Here is a 15,453-nt window from a genome sequence, read left to right as displayed (position 1 = left end):
ACAACATCGTATTTTTGTAAATATTTTCAGAGTAAAATGGTATTTTTTCAAATCTTTTCAGAAGTTAGTAAAACCGCGAATAATTTTACAAAAACTAGTATTTTTGGTAAATTTCCTAAAAATAATATATACAGAATTATAAGTCATATAAGAATAACAAAAATAAAAACAATAAACTTAGAGTTGTAACATGAATCATAAAAGCTGAAACCAAAAGTTGGTAGAAATAAAAAATAAGTGAAACCAAAATATTACTTAAAAAGAGATTTGTTATTAATAAAAGTTATTAATTATAAATAGATATAATTAATTAATAAAATGTAATTGAATGAAAATAGGTTTAAAATTGTTCTCGCATATAGTTTGGAGAGCTAAACTGAAATTCGAATTATGTTCGAGAAATTAAAAGGTTAGTGTTGTGAAATGGAAAGGTTTGAATACAGGAGAGAAGACGAAAACGAGTGTTATGCGTAATTGTAGATTTGTTAGAGTTGTTCATGTTGTATTGTCATGGATTAAGAATGAAAAGTATTGTGAGTAGTGTTAGGTATCCCAAATTTATTATCCAATTTTTTTATTAAATGACAGAACAAATATGTGACGCATTTTGATTTGGGGACGCATATGTATATATGCATGGTCCATATCATTATTTGGAAATTTAGTAATTACAAAGTTGACACATCAGTATTTAGGAAAAATTTTGGTAAATATATTTAAGGTCTCTATCATTTTCCCAGTAATATATAATTTTTTCTAATTTTTTTTCTTGAAAGTAATTAAGTAAGGGCATTTAAATAAATTTAGCAAGAATTGTACGATAGACTAATTATCAAATTTTCAATTTGGAGTAGAGTTTTTTTAACGACTTTAATATAAGTTAAATTATAATATAGTAAAATTAAGTAAGGTAAATTAAGTAATTTCAGTGAGTACAAACCGACTACCAACCTTTTGATATTTTGTCTATCATAATATAGTATAAATTTTCTAAACAAAAGTTTTTGAAATTAATTAAGTCAGGACATTTAGGTAAATTTAGCAAGCATTGTACGATCGACCAATTATCAAATTTTCAATTTGAAGTAGTCTTTTTTAACGACTTTAATATATTTGATTAAGAATATACTAAGATTAAGTAAGGGCAATTAAGTAATTTCAGTAAGTACCGACCTACTATCAAACTTTTAATATTTCGTCTATTATAATATATTATAGATAATTCTGCAAATATTTTGAGAAATTAAAAGTTTGGGCTCACAATACAAGGAGAAAGGGCAATTGTGATAAAAGTTAGTAAATTTGTTTCGAAAAGCTAATTTTCTGACAGAAAATAATGATTCTTTCACATACTTTGTGAAACATCTATTCTGTCATAAACACTGAATACTTAATTAAATTATTTTCCGCTTGCCATGTCCTTATAAAATTAAGCTCAAACTACTAAGATGCTCTGGTATTGCATATCGCATCTACTAAATTATATTAAGAGGAATAGGCTCTTAGATATATATTTTTTACTTTTATTAAATAAATAATGTGATACAGCTACTTACACTACAAGAAATAGAGTCATTTCCGGCCGCATAATACTAACCGAACCAATATATAAATGGGAAGAAAATGACTAACATTTACAATCGATCGGAATTACAAAGGAATTAATGATCTATTTTTAGTGACCGATTATTATAATCGCAGTCAAATTTGGTTGATTAACCATTGACATATCTTATTCCGACCAATTATATCGACTGTTGAGCAGTTATTAAAAGATTAAAAGAAAAATGATCAATTAATATGATTAGAAAGCCAAATTATAATTAACCGATCCTTGCCATGTTACTACGTCGTAAAGACCGACCAATACATAGTTCGATATTTCGGTCAATATTGTGCTGTGGTTTTTTAATTATAACATTAAAAATTTAAAATCCCTTACTTTCTCTACCTTGACAACCCCTCTTTCACCTGGTTAACATCCCTCTCTCTCTCCCTTTCTCTAATTAGCTTCGGAGACTTTGTCTCTATGTCTTTCTCTTATACCCTCTGTTTCTTTCTCACTATTTCAATTAAGGATTATATATTCTTGTTTTAAGAATTTAAAATTAGGTATATTTATGTTGATGAATGTAAAATTCAACCAAAAAAGTAAACAATAATTAGGATTAACTTGTCTGATCAGATTGCGATCCTTATTTCCTAATACCGAGCGACTTTGGACCTAAAACGACCACTCCAGCGGTCGGTAAAGGCCATCTTTCTTTTAGTGTAAACTATTGAATTGCTAAACTACTATTCTCCATATACCACAACTTCTTCTAAATAAACTTAGTAGATCATCTAAACTTTTTAAGCAATGCTATATACACAAAAAAATATTCAAAACTTTCCCAAAATGACACCTGTCATCTTTTTATTCGCGAGATTTATATTAATAAACGAGGGTCCATTTAATTTATCAGTAAATATCCAATAACATGATGATAACTCATCATTCCAGTTCGGTCTGGGGAACGATTTTTGTAAACATAGCATTTTTCTTAATATTTTTATTATAAGATACTTCTGATTCCCTTTGTTGCATTTTTTTTTGATTAAGTCATGTACATAATTTAGGAATATTTAATTTATTGATTACGATTCCAAGGATTCTTAAAAATAGTTGGATCCTGAAATTTTGAGGTATATAGCAGCTACAACTCTTCACCAGTGATTTAAAAAAAAAATTGTTCGCCTTAGTGCTCTCTGGAATCAAATTCTACCTTCTACTCGAAAAAATGTCCAAAGATATAGCAAAGAAGTAGAAGGTCAGAGGTTTACTGTGAAAGTGTTTTAGAGAAGACATGTATCGTATGCTAAAAACTAGTTGTAGGCCTCGCTAACAGGTACAGATTTACTATGTCTCTATATTCTGACTAAAAAGGTTCCGGAAATGGTGAGAGCATGGCTCGGGCCTATATTTTCCTCATGCAAAGACGAAGATAGTGCTTTTGACCATTTATATTTTATAACGATGACCTTGACCAAGATATAACTTATCTTGAAGTGGAAAACTGAAACACCACAAAATTTACTTTATTTGATTAAACCTTGAGATATTACTTTTTTACATAAAATAGCTTAGATTTCCAGGACGTTCAAGCCATATTACTACATAAGTTTCAACATATTTGTACAAACAGTAAAACGAAATGGTCCTGACCAACTTAAACAAAACAATTAAACCTGATACATACTATACCAATACTATAAACTTCAAAAAATTTAGTCATTTGTAGATTCCTAAGAAAACAAGTCAATCCAAAACTTGATGCTCCATTTTTTCCATTCTTCTTCCTTTAGTTGATCCTTTGCTTTTATCGAATTTGGTTGAACAATGAGTATAATCGATATGAGCGAAAAAAAGCGCAATAAGTTTTACTATCCGGAGCATAAAGTCGGAAATAAACATAATACGAAGAATGAAAATAATAATAAAGACAAAATGTACGCACTTATCAGACAAGATAGTACTTACACAAAATACTCTAAATGAGTTATCAAGTATTTCTTGAGCAAATTTAAAATACATTTCTTTGCTAACGTAGACCAAGAAACTGAGTGATCCTTCGATCATTTAGGACTAAATTTTTCCATAATGCAATATAGGGGTAAGTCCTTGTTGATACCAGTATTCTTTAAGATTACCTAATACTACCCTTCCATCTCCCTCTTCCAAATACCTGCGTACTATCATTTTTAATTTTCTTTTGGCCTTAACTCCCACTCTATAAAATTACCCAGCTTATATATATATATATATATATATATATATATATATAGAATATTAATAACTAGATTAGTCATCACTAAATAATCATTTTATTGACACATTTAAATATAGGACCAAATATTAGATTATAAAATATAACACTTGTCAAATCATATACCTCATTTAAAAGTATAAGATGCACTTGAATAAATATAAAATCAAGTGTTTTGAAAAAATGACTTATAATGTGAAGTATAATATTTAACTTATAAAAATTTGAAATGATTGCAAGTCCCAAAATTTAAATTGATATAAGTAAAATATAATTATTATTATTACCATTTTTTAGATAGGGTCATTACATTCACCCCTCGTCGAAAGGATTTCGCCCTAGAATCTACTATCTCGACACCTATGTAATATGCAATTAACTTGGTATTTGATCGCAACTAGATAATTTGTCTTAAGAATAAATGTAGTACCAAAATTAATCACCCAAATATGTTTTGTCTCTAATAAAATTATAGTCTAACACAACTTATTATAGAGTATTCTTCAGGAATCTATCTTGCACTATAAGACTACTATATGGATCAAAACAAATATCTGACTCTATTTTTCCGCTAAGATTTAGTAATTGCAGATTACCAAGAACTTGTCATCTTGATTAACTATGACGTGCAACATTGCAAGACCAGACCATGACCATTTCTTCTTCTTGTATACCCTTGATAAAATAATCAATAATGGCAGACTATTGCTATTATGACAGACTCAAGTGATCAGTACTGATGAAGTGCCCAGACTAGCGCGCTACTCTTAGTACATCTACCAGTAGGATACACCTCATCTGGAATATTTTTTTTTTCTTTTTTTTGCCAAGGTGACTTCAATATTATTTATTAATATTATTATCATCCCAACCGAAAAAATTCAAGTTCTGCTCTTAACCTGCTTGTTAGATAGGAAATTCTAATTTATTTAATACTAAGACATGCTACAAAACTAAACTTCCAAGTCTTGAAAAACTTTATCCAATAGTGTTGGAATTAATCTAAATGTTTTAATTGTTTTAATTCTTTGAATAAATCAGATGTACTAGCGTGTATGTCGTAGCACGAATATGTATTCATTGTTAGTAGTTTGTGTTGTAAATCTCACTAACAAATATAGAAACAATAATCAGCCCCGAACTGGAGACATCGCTCCTCAGTCCGGTCCAGCTGCTTCTGCTTCTTCCGAAGCTCCTTTCGGGACCTCTTCAGCTGGACGTTTCGATGGGAAATCCTCTGGTTCTCCCTCTCTAGCTCGGTCTCCAGCCGAGATCTATCCTTCTTCAGCTCAGCGGCTTCGACCTCATTCTGGGCTTTCACCCGTACAAGTTCCTCCTCGGCCGTTGTAGCCCTCCTCTCCGACTCCTTCACCGCGGCCATGCGAGTCTCCATATCCTTAACCTTATCCTCCACGGTTGCGGCCCAAGGGGCAGCCTGCAAAAGGACGACAAAAATATTACTAAAGGATTCCGAAAGGAAAAAGATGGAAGAAAAATAGAAGATTAAAAACATACCAAGGACAGGAATGACAGAAGCTCCGTGCAGGCTTCGGTAGCAGAGGCCGAAGCAAAGGTCGGAAGGTCGACCGGGAGCTGAAGGCCATGGCAGAGATCCGAAGCCACCTCCTTCGTGGATTGCCGGGCTGGGTAAACAGTATGGTCGGACGTGAGCACGCCCCACCCCGGGAGATAAGAGCGCACAATCCCCTCCTTGCTCCGGGTCCTCTTGGAAGGGTTCCCCTCTCCCATGTACTCCAGATCGTCCCCCTCCTCGGCCTCAGAAGCCACTCGAGATTGACGGGGCGGCGAAGGCTTCTCGGTCTGGGCCCTTTTGCCTGTGCCCTCCGAGGGATCGGGCGTAACCCCCATATCAGCAGCCTTCTTCGCCGCCTCTTCGGCCGCCCTCTTCTCGGCTGCCCTGGCCTTCTTTCTCTCGATCAGGGCCTCCCTTGAAGACACTGAAATAAGAAGGGAAAACAAGTCAGTTCAAGCATATATATAATCGAATGCATAATAAGAAAAAGCAAATACAGGTGCTGGGACAAAACTAAAGAAAAGACCAAGGAAGAAGTTTTGTTACCCCCACCCCACAAGCTGAAGAGCCAGTCCTTGTCCCTGAACTCTCCAGGACCCAGCTTCTTCACATTGACGTCTACCAACGCCGTGTATCTTTCCTTCTCCTCCAAGGTCAAGCTCGGCATGAGAAGCAGTGCGGGGTTTACATCCCGCCAAACCGACATGGCCGCCAACCCTGGACCACTCACATAACACCAATGTGTGTGAGTGGATTTATTGTTCGAGTTGGTCACCGTCCAATCAGGTCGCCCTGCCCGACGGGCGATGGTGTAAAAACCAGCACTCTTCGGATTCCTCCTGAAATCGTAGTGGTACCAGAATAGGCGAGTGCTGGGTGCGATCCCGGCGTAAAGACACCTGTTCTGAAAATAGTTAATGTGGATGAACCCGTTCGGGTCCATCTGTCCGAGGGCGATACCCATCTAGAAGAAGAGGTGCTTAATCAGCTTCAACGGTGGCACCCTCAAGCCACATTTGAAGGCCGCCTCCGAAATCCCTATGGCGCAGCCTCCATATCCGTCCGGTACCCCGGGAGTGTCGAAGATTCTTTCACCCTCCCTCGGCGCGTACAGCCAATAAAGCCCTCGGGGGACAGAGTAATTATCGTACATCTGAATGACGCGCTCTTTCGTCAGTTCAGATCTATTATTGGTTGCGGGATAGTCGGCAGTCGAACCGTATAGGGCCCGTCCCGTCCGCTCGGGGCGAATGGAAGACGTTCCCACCAAGCTGTTGGATAAGGGGTCCCAAGAATCCGGGGGACGTTCTGCTCGGTCCATGTCCCTGTATCAGGAACAGAGAGACATTAGTCCATGTACTCAAATTAGCAGATAAAAGAAAAAATAAACACCCGAGTACACGCCCGAGGACCAAACGAACCAGAACCCCGGAGGCTGTTTCCGAAGGCTGCTCCTGAGCCGAGCCCACCCGAAGGATGTTCTTGCCTACAGAGCCTTTCATAAACATCGCTCCAGACCACCTGTTTAAGCCCTGGGTTGGCTCCCGAAGGGCGTTCTAAAACCCAGAAATCTCGAAGAACGTTCTTGGTCAGAAAACGCATCGCATGCCATCTTTAAACCCTTGGGGCCTCCCCAGAATTGGTAAAACCCAAAAACCTATATTACCTACCCTGAAATACCCTAAAACCCCAGAAAAACGCAATAGCACACACAAAAACCCAGAAAAACCCCATAAACCCAGAACAAAAGTCCACATGCAAACTCTCTAAAACACGGAAAACTAGCATGCAAATTCAAAACTGGAAAACAAGAAAAGAGAATTACTTATTTGGAGATGTTCTTGGATTGAAATGGGATGATTTGGGAAGACGGAGTTGCTGTTGCCCGTGATTGAGAGATTCACCGCAATTTGTCACTGTGTATGGAGAATCTAAAGTGATAGAAAGGAAATGAAACATACAAATGGGCTTATATAGGCGCCTAAAATAAATTTAGAAAAGCGACGTTTGGGGGATTTTGAAATGGACGTCCCAGATCAAGACGGTTGGCATTCAACGGCTGAGATTGAGTCATGGAACGACGTGCCACCAGCTGTCATCAATGCACTGCAAGTCCCCATAAGCTTGCCACGTGTACGACCGAAGATCGAGGCGGGATTGAAGCGATAGCCCTAGGGTTCTTTCACCCCAATATGGGCCGAGATCGGTGTCCGTCGGCCGGCCCGAAGGCCCAGCCGAAGGACAGGGACATGTTGGTTATAGGCCCAATAAGGCCCATCGAACGAAGGCCCATTAAGCGGTTGTGCAACTGGGCCGAAGGACCTCCACGCCCGCGTAACGAAGGCCCACGGAAGCTCAGGCCGAGGCCCACTATTCGCGGGCCGTTGGACAGAACAAGGGACATAACGCCCCCTTTTCCCTCCCTCCTTAATGATTTGTAACGGATCAGCATTGACTGCAGGATTGGGTATAAAAACCCTTGTAAAGTAAGACAAGGAGACACATTCTCAACACTCTGCTTCTCTTGTATTACTACCCTATTTTTACAGCCAGATTCTGATTCTCACACCGGAGGTGAATCGGGGGTTTCGCATTCTCTTCACTTTCAGGTACGGCCGAAGTCATCTTCAATACAACCGAAGCCTGTTCACGCGACCGAAGGATCTAGGCGTAACAGGAACGATAAAAACGAGGAACACAAGATATTCGGGGAAATATATTTTCATATATAAATCCTCGAGGGTGTTGCTACACTCCAGTAAATAAATTAACCGGCTACAATCTAAGAACAATAAAGTTCCTAACTACTACAAATATTTACAAATCAAATCCTATACAATAATCTAGCTTTTGTTTGTACTATGATTTAATTACCGGGTAAAGATTATAATGCCCCTAAGAATATACAAGAGTTAAATCGGGCATTATAACGTTACTCCGGTGAGAAGTTAAACGGATAAACAAATAGTTTGAACTTCTCTGTAAATCAATGCTGCCATTTCACTTCTATTTTTGGGAGAGAAGATGAACAGGAAATTATTCAGAATGAATGGCTTAAATCTCTTCTGCTGTAAAGTGTAGTCTTTTATCCAATAATGTGTGGCTGAGAATTGATAGCTTCTGTGGCGACAATTTTGTTCTTATGTGGCGACAGTAGTGTGTGGCGACAACGGGGGGAGGGGGATCCTGTGTGGCGACAAGGTTGTTTAACCAGTAAATATACATGTACTTGGTTAATCAAAATGGTTTTGTACATGTTTTTATTTCCTTGTTCATTTTGCTTTTCTTTTTTTTTTCTTTTTTTTTTTTTTTTTTTTTTTTTTTTTTTTTTTTTTGCTTTTCTTTTGTTTTTTGTATTCTTTTTTTTTTCTTTTTGTTTTCTTTTTCCTTTTTTTGTTTTCTTTTTTTTTTAAGTTTAAAGTGTAATTAAATTAATTTATAAAATAAACTTAAATATAACTTATATATATAAACTAATTTAGATTTGTAAAATAAACTTATTTAAAGTTTATAATAGATAAATCAATTTAAGTTTATTAAATAAATTATTTTAAAGTCCATTAAATAAATTTATTTAATTTACCAATTAAACTTTAAGCTTCGCTAGTCCCCTGAGCTGTTTAGCTGAATACTCTGCGCACCTCTTCTCGTACTTTAACAGATAAACGTTCAACCTAAGTACGTTCCTCGACTTAACAATCCTTCTATAAATAATACCCAGATTCCTTTCACGAGCTGTTGATGCCTAGTGCAACTGGTCTGGTTCACAGACGACTAACCCCGATTCATGTCTTCGTATTATAGCCTTGAATACATTGTTAAGCTTGCCTCAACTTTATTGCTTCAGACACTGACTGTCAATAAACAATTGTACTTTCACTAGAATCCTTTCTGGTACTCTAGACAACGTCTTCATTAACCTCTGTCTATACCCTGTCTTCAATTCTTCAGATTCCTATGCTTCGAACACTGTCTATCTTCAATCAATGCCAATACACTGAAATCTTTCGGTAGCAATTGTATACTGAATCTTCAACATTTCTGAAACCCTGAAAGTCTTTAACCTTTGTTCTTCACTGAGGCATGATCATATTAATGAACTTTTTTCAGTGACCTGTAGACAGAGTTCAGGCTTTCTTCTAATCTTCTAATCTTCTGATTATTCGTATTTGCCTTATCTTCATTCTTCTTGATTTCTTGTGTAGACGTAATATTATTAACCTGTCCTGTTCTAGTGTTGTTATCGTGTTGAGTTATCACGTAACTGTTCATATAGCTACGCAGTCTTACCAACATAGATGTATGCCAATAAGTGCCAACTATGCATGGGTATACATGCCTACATGCATGATAAGTGTTCAATCGCTCTAAAACCTTAAGTTTAACAAATATAACCAATACGAATACTTGTACCAATTACAATATTTAATTTAAATCAAATAAATGAAGGTGAGATCTCGAAATCGAGTCCTTTTATAAATCGAGCTCCGATATCATGTTAAGTAATCAGTCGCTCTAAAATTTTAATATAGTAGAAAAAGATCTAAACAAGATCTTATACTCTTTAAATATGCCAACTAACAAACTACTTGATTAAGTTATTCTTCTTCTTAACAAAAAAACTAGCTTGATTAATAGGCTAAAAAATGTGATTTGTACTGGGCAATTCAATTGTAACTTAAATTCGAATTACTATCATTTTGAAATACTCACTCTGTCCTAAAATACATATTGTTTTAATTTTTGAGATTTGAGGATGGTTAGTCTAATAACCACCGGTCTATCACCTTTGGTGAGGATACTTTAAGAAAAACTCTACATGCTCACACAAGTAAATTAGGACTTTCATTCAAAAGTTCTTTTAAAGGCATTCAGATGAATATATAATAGATAACCTCCTAGTAATAGAAGGAATTCATGTAGGAAAAAATCTCAGAGACAGTTCAAAACCCTGTTTCATATGCAGTCGGAAAATAACCGTCAATGTATATGTTTTAACTAAATTTACATACTATTCTCGTCCATTTGACTTTGTTGAAATTTATATTATACAAGTGGAAGATTTGGCTATGAAAATTCCACATTTCATAAAGGTACTTACCTTATACATTCGGTTTCCTCAATACTGGCGTGACAACAATACAAGAAGCAATTCTATCAACACTTAAATTGCACAAGTCATGCCAAACAGATTGATGTGAGATGTTTTTAGCAAATACATTTGAATGAAGTGCTTTCATTCTAATCGGATAATCACAAAAATTGTCTTGACCGGTTATGAGACTGATGAGGCCTTTTTAAGTTTTTTATTAATAAAGGCCTTCTTAAGTTTTAGACTAAAACTTTAAGTTTTTGCCGAATTCTCGTATCCCCGTATCGCGCACCCGCACTCACTCACACGCACACGCACACGCACTCTTGCTTCCTAGGTTTTAGTAGAAGTTAAAAAGTAAGAAAAAGAAACATGTGATCATATTGAATGAGATGTCATTGAGGCTGTCTTAGCCTCCAATATCACAATGATATGGTAAAACCTCAAAGTTTTGAGGCTTGCAATTAACCAAGATATATAAAACACAATCAGTCACCGCTGATATTTTTATTTAAGGTTGATGCCAACAAGCAAATTGCGATACAATGAAATATCAAAATCATCAATGTCAAATATTAGTAATTAAACAATAATTGAACAATGGCTTCACAGCCATAAGAATTAATTATAACCAATCCAATACGTTCACCTGCTTAAAATCGTGCCTGCAGCTGCTGGACTGTGTTTTTGTTTAGTTGGAAAGCCTTGGCAAGAATGTCAGCAGATATATCAGGATTGGCTCCAAACACAGCATTAGCAATGGTGATAACCCCTGGATTTTGGCTGCTAAGAGCAGCAATTACTACTGCATTATCGTGTCCAATATTCTGTTGATAGTGTACAAGACCTTCTGGGAACACAAACACATCACCTTCGTTAAGGACTTTGGTGATATGACGATTTTCTGGATTCGAAGTGACAAATCCAACCCTCAATGTACCTTTGATAACTGTCAAAATTTCAGTAGCACGTGGATGAGTATGTGGAGCATTGATTCCCCATGGTGCAAAGTCAATACGAACAAGGGAAATGCCAAGAGTGTTGAGTCCAGGAATCCTGGCAACATTAACCGTAGTTACATTTGATCCAACTTTAGTGGATGATGTGTCACCGGCTATGTTCAATCCGCCAGTAAAGAAGTCGTTTTCAGTTACAACCTTGGGGTCCTTACAAACTAGTCCGTTCACCAACACTGAAAAAAGAATTATATTTTTCAAAGTGAACAACAAAGTGAGTTAGTTAAATATGTGAATCATGCATGAAATATATATACCTGGGCTATTTGCATCAGCAACGCAAAAATCCTGAAGAGGATTATTATCGGTCGCCAGAGCAACAAAGCAAGTCATACTACTTATAACAAAACATATAAAAAGAACTTTGGAGCCACTTGATGAAACCATCTTCAAACTTTTGGATATAATTGTGATATGTATAAACGAGTTGGAGAAACGTTTAGAGAACAGATAATGAGCTTTGAGAGTTGAGTTGTGAAGACATAGATATTGTCTATGGCTTATATACAATACTTTAACGAGGGAAAGTGTGACAGAGAGGATAAAAGATACACATATATTGCTTGCATGACATAGTCAATGTAATAAGAATGAGTCTGATTTAATTATATAAATTATGCACAGTCAAGATACCGGAAGTAGTAAAAATGGCAATTCGGTCGAGAATTGAAGTGGTAAAACTAAGTATCTGGCATTTGTTATTTTAATTATATATATGTGCATGACATAGTTTGGTTAAAAGTCTATCCAACAGATCATCTTTAACTAATTGTTAAATTTATTAGGTGCACTGCTTTTAGTATTCCCCAGGAAACAATAATAAAAAACCAAGCACCTCAATCTGTTTCTTAATGTTATTAATAAAATAGCGAACTGTCAGCTTCTGAGCATATATTCAAAATGCAATGTATTCCGCAAAATGAGTTCAAGACATTTCAACCCACGTGTAATTAACTTTGCATGTATTTCAATCAATTTTACCTGCTTATAAGTTTATATATACTTGTAACATACCATTGCTGCCACAAAAGAACGCTGGCTGCTTATTAAGTTACTAATAAACCAGCAAGGTGAAGGGAATCATGGAAGTCTTACCTAATATAACAAACCTAGTTCAATTTAAGGTATTTAAGGTACATTTATATAGATAATTGTGATTTTAATATTTTCAATATTAATTTTTTTGATCTTTCACAGTATTGTACTAAAATTCAACTTCGAGGATGTAATATATACAATTAACGATTTAAGTATCATCCTTATCCTGAAGGTACATTACATGTAATATTTGATAACATTTTTTTAGTGCTAAATCATGTAAGATTGATTTTTATGTGCTTCTGGGAAACGAAAACATTAGATTAAAAATTCAATCAATATTTTGAAAAATTGTAATTCTAATAATTTTAAGAAAATCGACGTCTAAGTATGATTATTATTATGTGATTTACTCACTAACATTAGACATCACGAATATAGATTTGGGGTTTTTAAACTTACGGTGCATGAAAAAAAATTAAAAGTTAATTTTAGAGTAAATATTATTTTGCATCCATAGCAATATGCCTTTTTTTAAAATGGTTATATATTACTTAAATTTTGGCACCTTGAACCTAAATATTAGTTGTTTTAATTTGAACTTTTTTGACCATATTTCGTCCAAATTGACTATTAACATTAGTTTGTGCAATGGTAGAATCAGAAAGCTCTTTTCACCACACTACAAGAGTTCATTTGTAATGGAAAATTTGCGACGAAATAATTGGGTACGCCACTTTATGTCAGATTATGATAATTTTTTATGACGGAAAACCAAATCGTCGCAAGAATAATATTTTATAATTAAAATTTGGCATTAGACATTAAAAAAAGGGAAATTCATACAACGTTATTTGAAAATTACGTCGATTTGAACTTTCCATTACGACAGGAAACTTATGACAGAAAAGTTAAGATCATCCAACTTACAACTGAAATCGGCGGAAGCGGTAAATTTGAAATTTTTGCCAAACTTTTGGCGGTAAATTCAACCTTTCTCAATTTTTCGGCGCACAATAACTTGCGACGGTCGTTAGTAAGCAAATATTTTTTTAAAAAAGAAATATTTTTCAATGATCCAACCATACAGATATTAAGATATATCAATTTTATTCATATAAAAATTAATTATAAAATTTCAAATTTATCTTGTATGATATGATTTGAAAAATATAATAAAAGTACTACTCACTAAAACGAGATTCGTTTATGATTAACTAGTTATATTTTTAGTAACTTTCCCGAATACGGTCTATCACATGTACTCATGCTTTTATTTTCTGATTCCGTAATTATTGTATAATCAAAATTGAAGTCCAATATTACGGAGAACAAACCACACAAAATCCTAACTTCGTTTTCTACTAAATCAAACACAAAATTTACAAATAAATACATAGATCGATTGCTAATGATAAGTGAAAGCTATCTATAATATGAAAAATTATAAAAAATGTCTAGAAATTAAACCCCCAATTTTAAACAATAAAACCCTAAAATCAGGTTTTAGTTCCTTACATCTTTCAATAATTTTGAATAGAATCTTTTGGGGTTCGATGAGAGTTTCATGACTGCTACTCACATGCTCGATTTGGATGCCACTAACACCACGACATAGTAGATTGATTTCAAGAATATTTAATTAACCCTAATCGTAATCAAAACCCCAAATCAACCGAATTTCAAAAGAGTAGTGCTAGATGCACAAAAAATTTTACAAAAAATTGTTAAAAAATGATGTGTCATGGTAGATGTGGCAGTTTAAAATGATTTAATTGGTGCTTTTGATGTAAATGCATGAGGTCCATTTTCATTTAGCCAATAAAAATTTGACACTTGACATTTTGTAATTATTTTTGGGAACCAATTTGGTACCCTTAGTATTTTCCTTTCAAAAATTACCAAACACCAAATTAGATGTTAGAAATGGATAGTGCTCATTATGGAACTCTATGCTGGTCTCTGAGAGTTGGAGTTCAATAACATTTTCAAAGTTGTTGATTTTTGAAATTTGGAATTATGAGGTTTTATTCTGTTATTATCTAAACTTTGAATGATATTTTTCCCAATTTTGCCCATGGTCAATTTTTCGGTAATAGTTAATTAGGACACTAAACGATTCGGAGATGTAAAACGAACCGACAATTAATATTTTAGGCACAAGGTGCCAAGATAAATAAAATAGAACAAATTCGGAAAAAACGTAAATTGTTAGGTGGTGCAAAATATATTTTACTCTTAATGTTAATATACATGATCAAATTTTATAATCAATTTCCTTTACAAAAAGAATTTATAATCACAAAAATATGGTTATGCATACTATTAATTCCTAACATATTTAGATATCTTAAAAAAAGATAAATCATAACACACAAAATCGAAAGAATAAAATGATAAAATTATCAATTATTAAAAATTTAATCAAAATAACCATTCTAAAAACGATGATCAATTTTAGCCAATTGGATACTCCACTATAAGTAATTGGGTATCTCAATTTATATTAGGTACCCTACTGACAGTTTGGTATACTATATACATAGAATACTCCAAATGATAGTTTGTATCTTATATATTGGACAATTGGATATGCCGAATGTTAAAGTTGGCTAATTTTTGAAAAATGATTATTTTTATTAAATTTATATAAAAATTAGGCTAAACTTGTTTTTCGTGAGAGTTTAAGATTAGAGATGAATATGTTGTACTATGATAAAGTACCTAGTTGGCCTAGAGTTGAGAATAAGAAGAGAGTGGAAACTTACTAGTTATTTAAAGAGAACTTAACTAATTAAATCGACTACATTTGGAAAAACAACATCAGAAAGATTTAGAAGATGTCTCTTTTTAAATGCACACAAGAAATGTCAAAGCTTAACAAATATTATCTGGAGTTCCTAAAGTAAAGTAGAGCCATAACTTCAGTCACCGATGAGATTTTATTTAATAAGGCTGATACCAACA

General features: G+C 34.4%; 1 protein-coding gene across 1 annotated transcript; it reads right to left on the bottom strand.

Annotated features, from left to right (window-relative positions):
• Positions 1-10,931: 10,931 nt before the first annotated feature.
• Positions 10,932-11,933, bottom strand: LOC141667557 (putative germin-like protein 2-1). Its single transcript, XM_074474102.1, has 2 exons — positions 11,706-11,933; positions 10,932-11,624 (listed from the first exon to the last, which is right to left on the bottom strand). The coding sequence occupies exons 1-2, from the start codon at positions 11,833-11,835 to the stop codon at positions 11,086-11,088; spliced, it is 669 nt and encodes a 222-aa protein (XP_074330203.1). The 5' UTR covers positions 11,836-11,933; the 3' UTR covers positions 10,932-11,085.
• Positions 11,934-15,453: the final 3,520 nt, after the last annotated feature.

This window comes from Apium graveolens, chromosome 6 (assembly GCF_009905375.1).
Source record: "Apium graveolens cultivar Ventura chromosome 6, ASM990537v1, whole genome shotgun sequence".
NCBI lineage: Eukaryota > Viridiplantae > Streptophyta > Magnoliopsida > Apiales > Apiaceae > Apium > Apium graveolens.
The sequence above is the reverse complement of the archived record's forward strand: the minus strand, read 5'-3'. Positions and strand labels throughout refer to the sequence as shown.

Excerpts from the sequence above, each read along its gene's own strand:
- LOC141667557 (XM_074474102.1), bottom strand. The coding sequence starts at position 11,835 with ATGGTTTCATCAAGTGGCTCCAAAGTTCTTTTTATATGTTTTGTTATA. Across the intron at positions 11,625-11,705 it reads TGCTGATGCAAATAGCCCAG|TGTTGGTGAACGGACTAGTT; the intron begins GTATATATATTT and ends TTCTTTTTTCAG.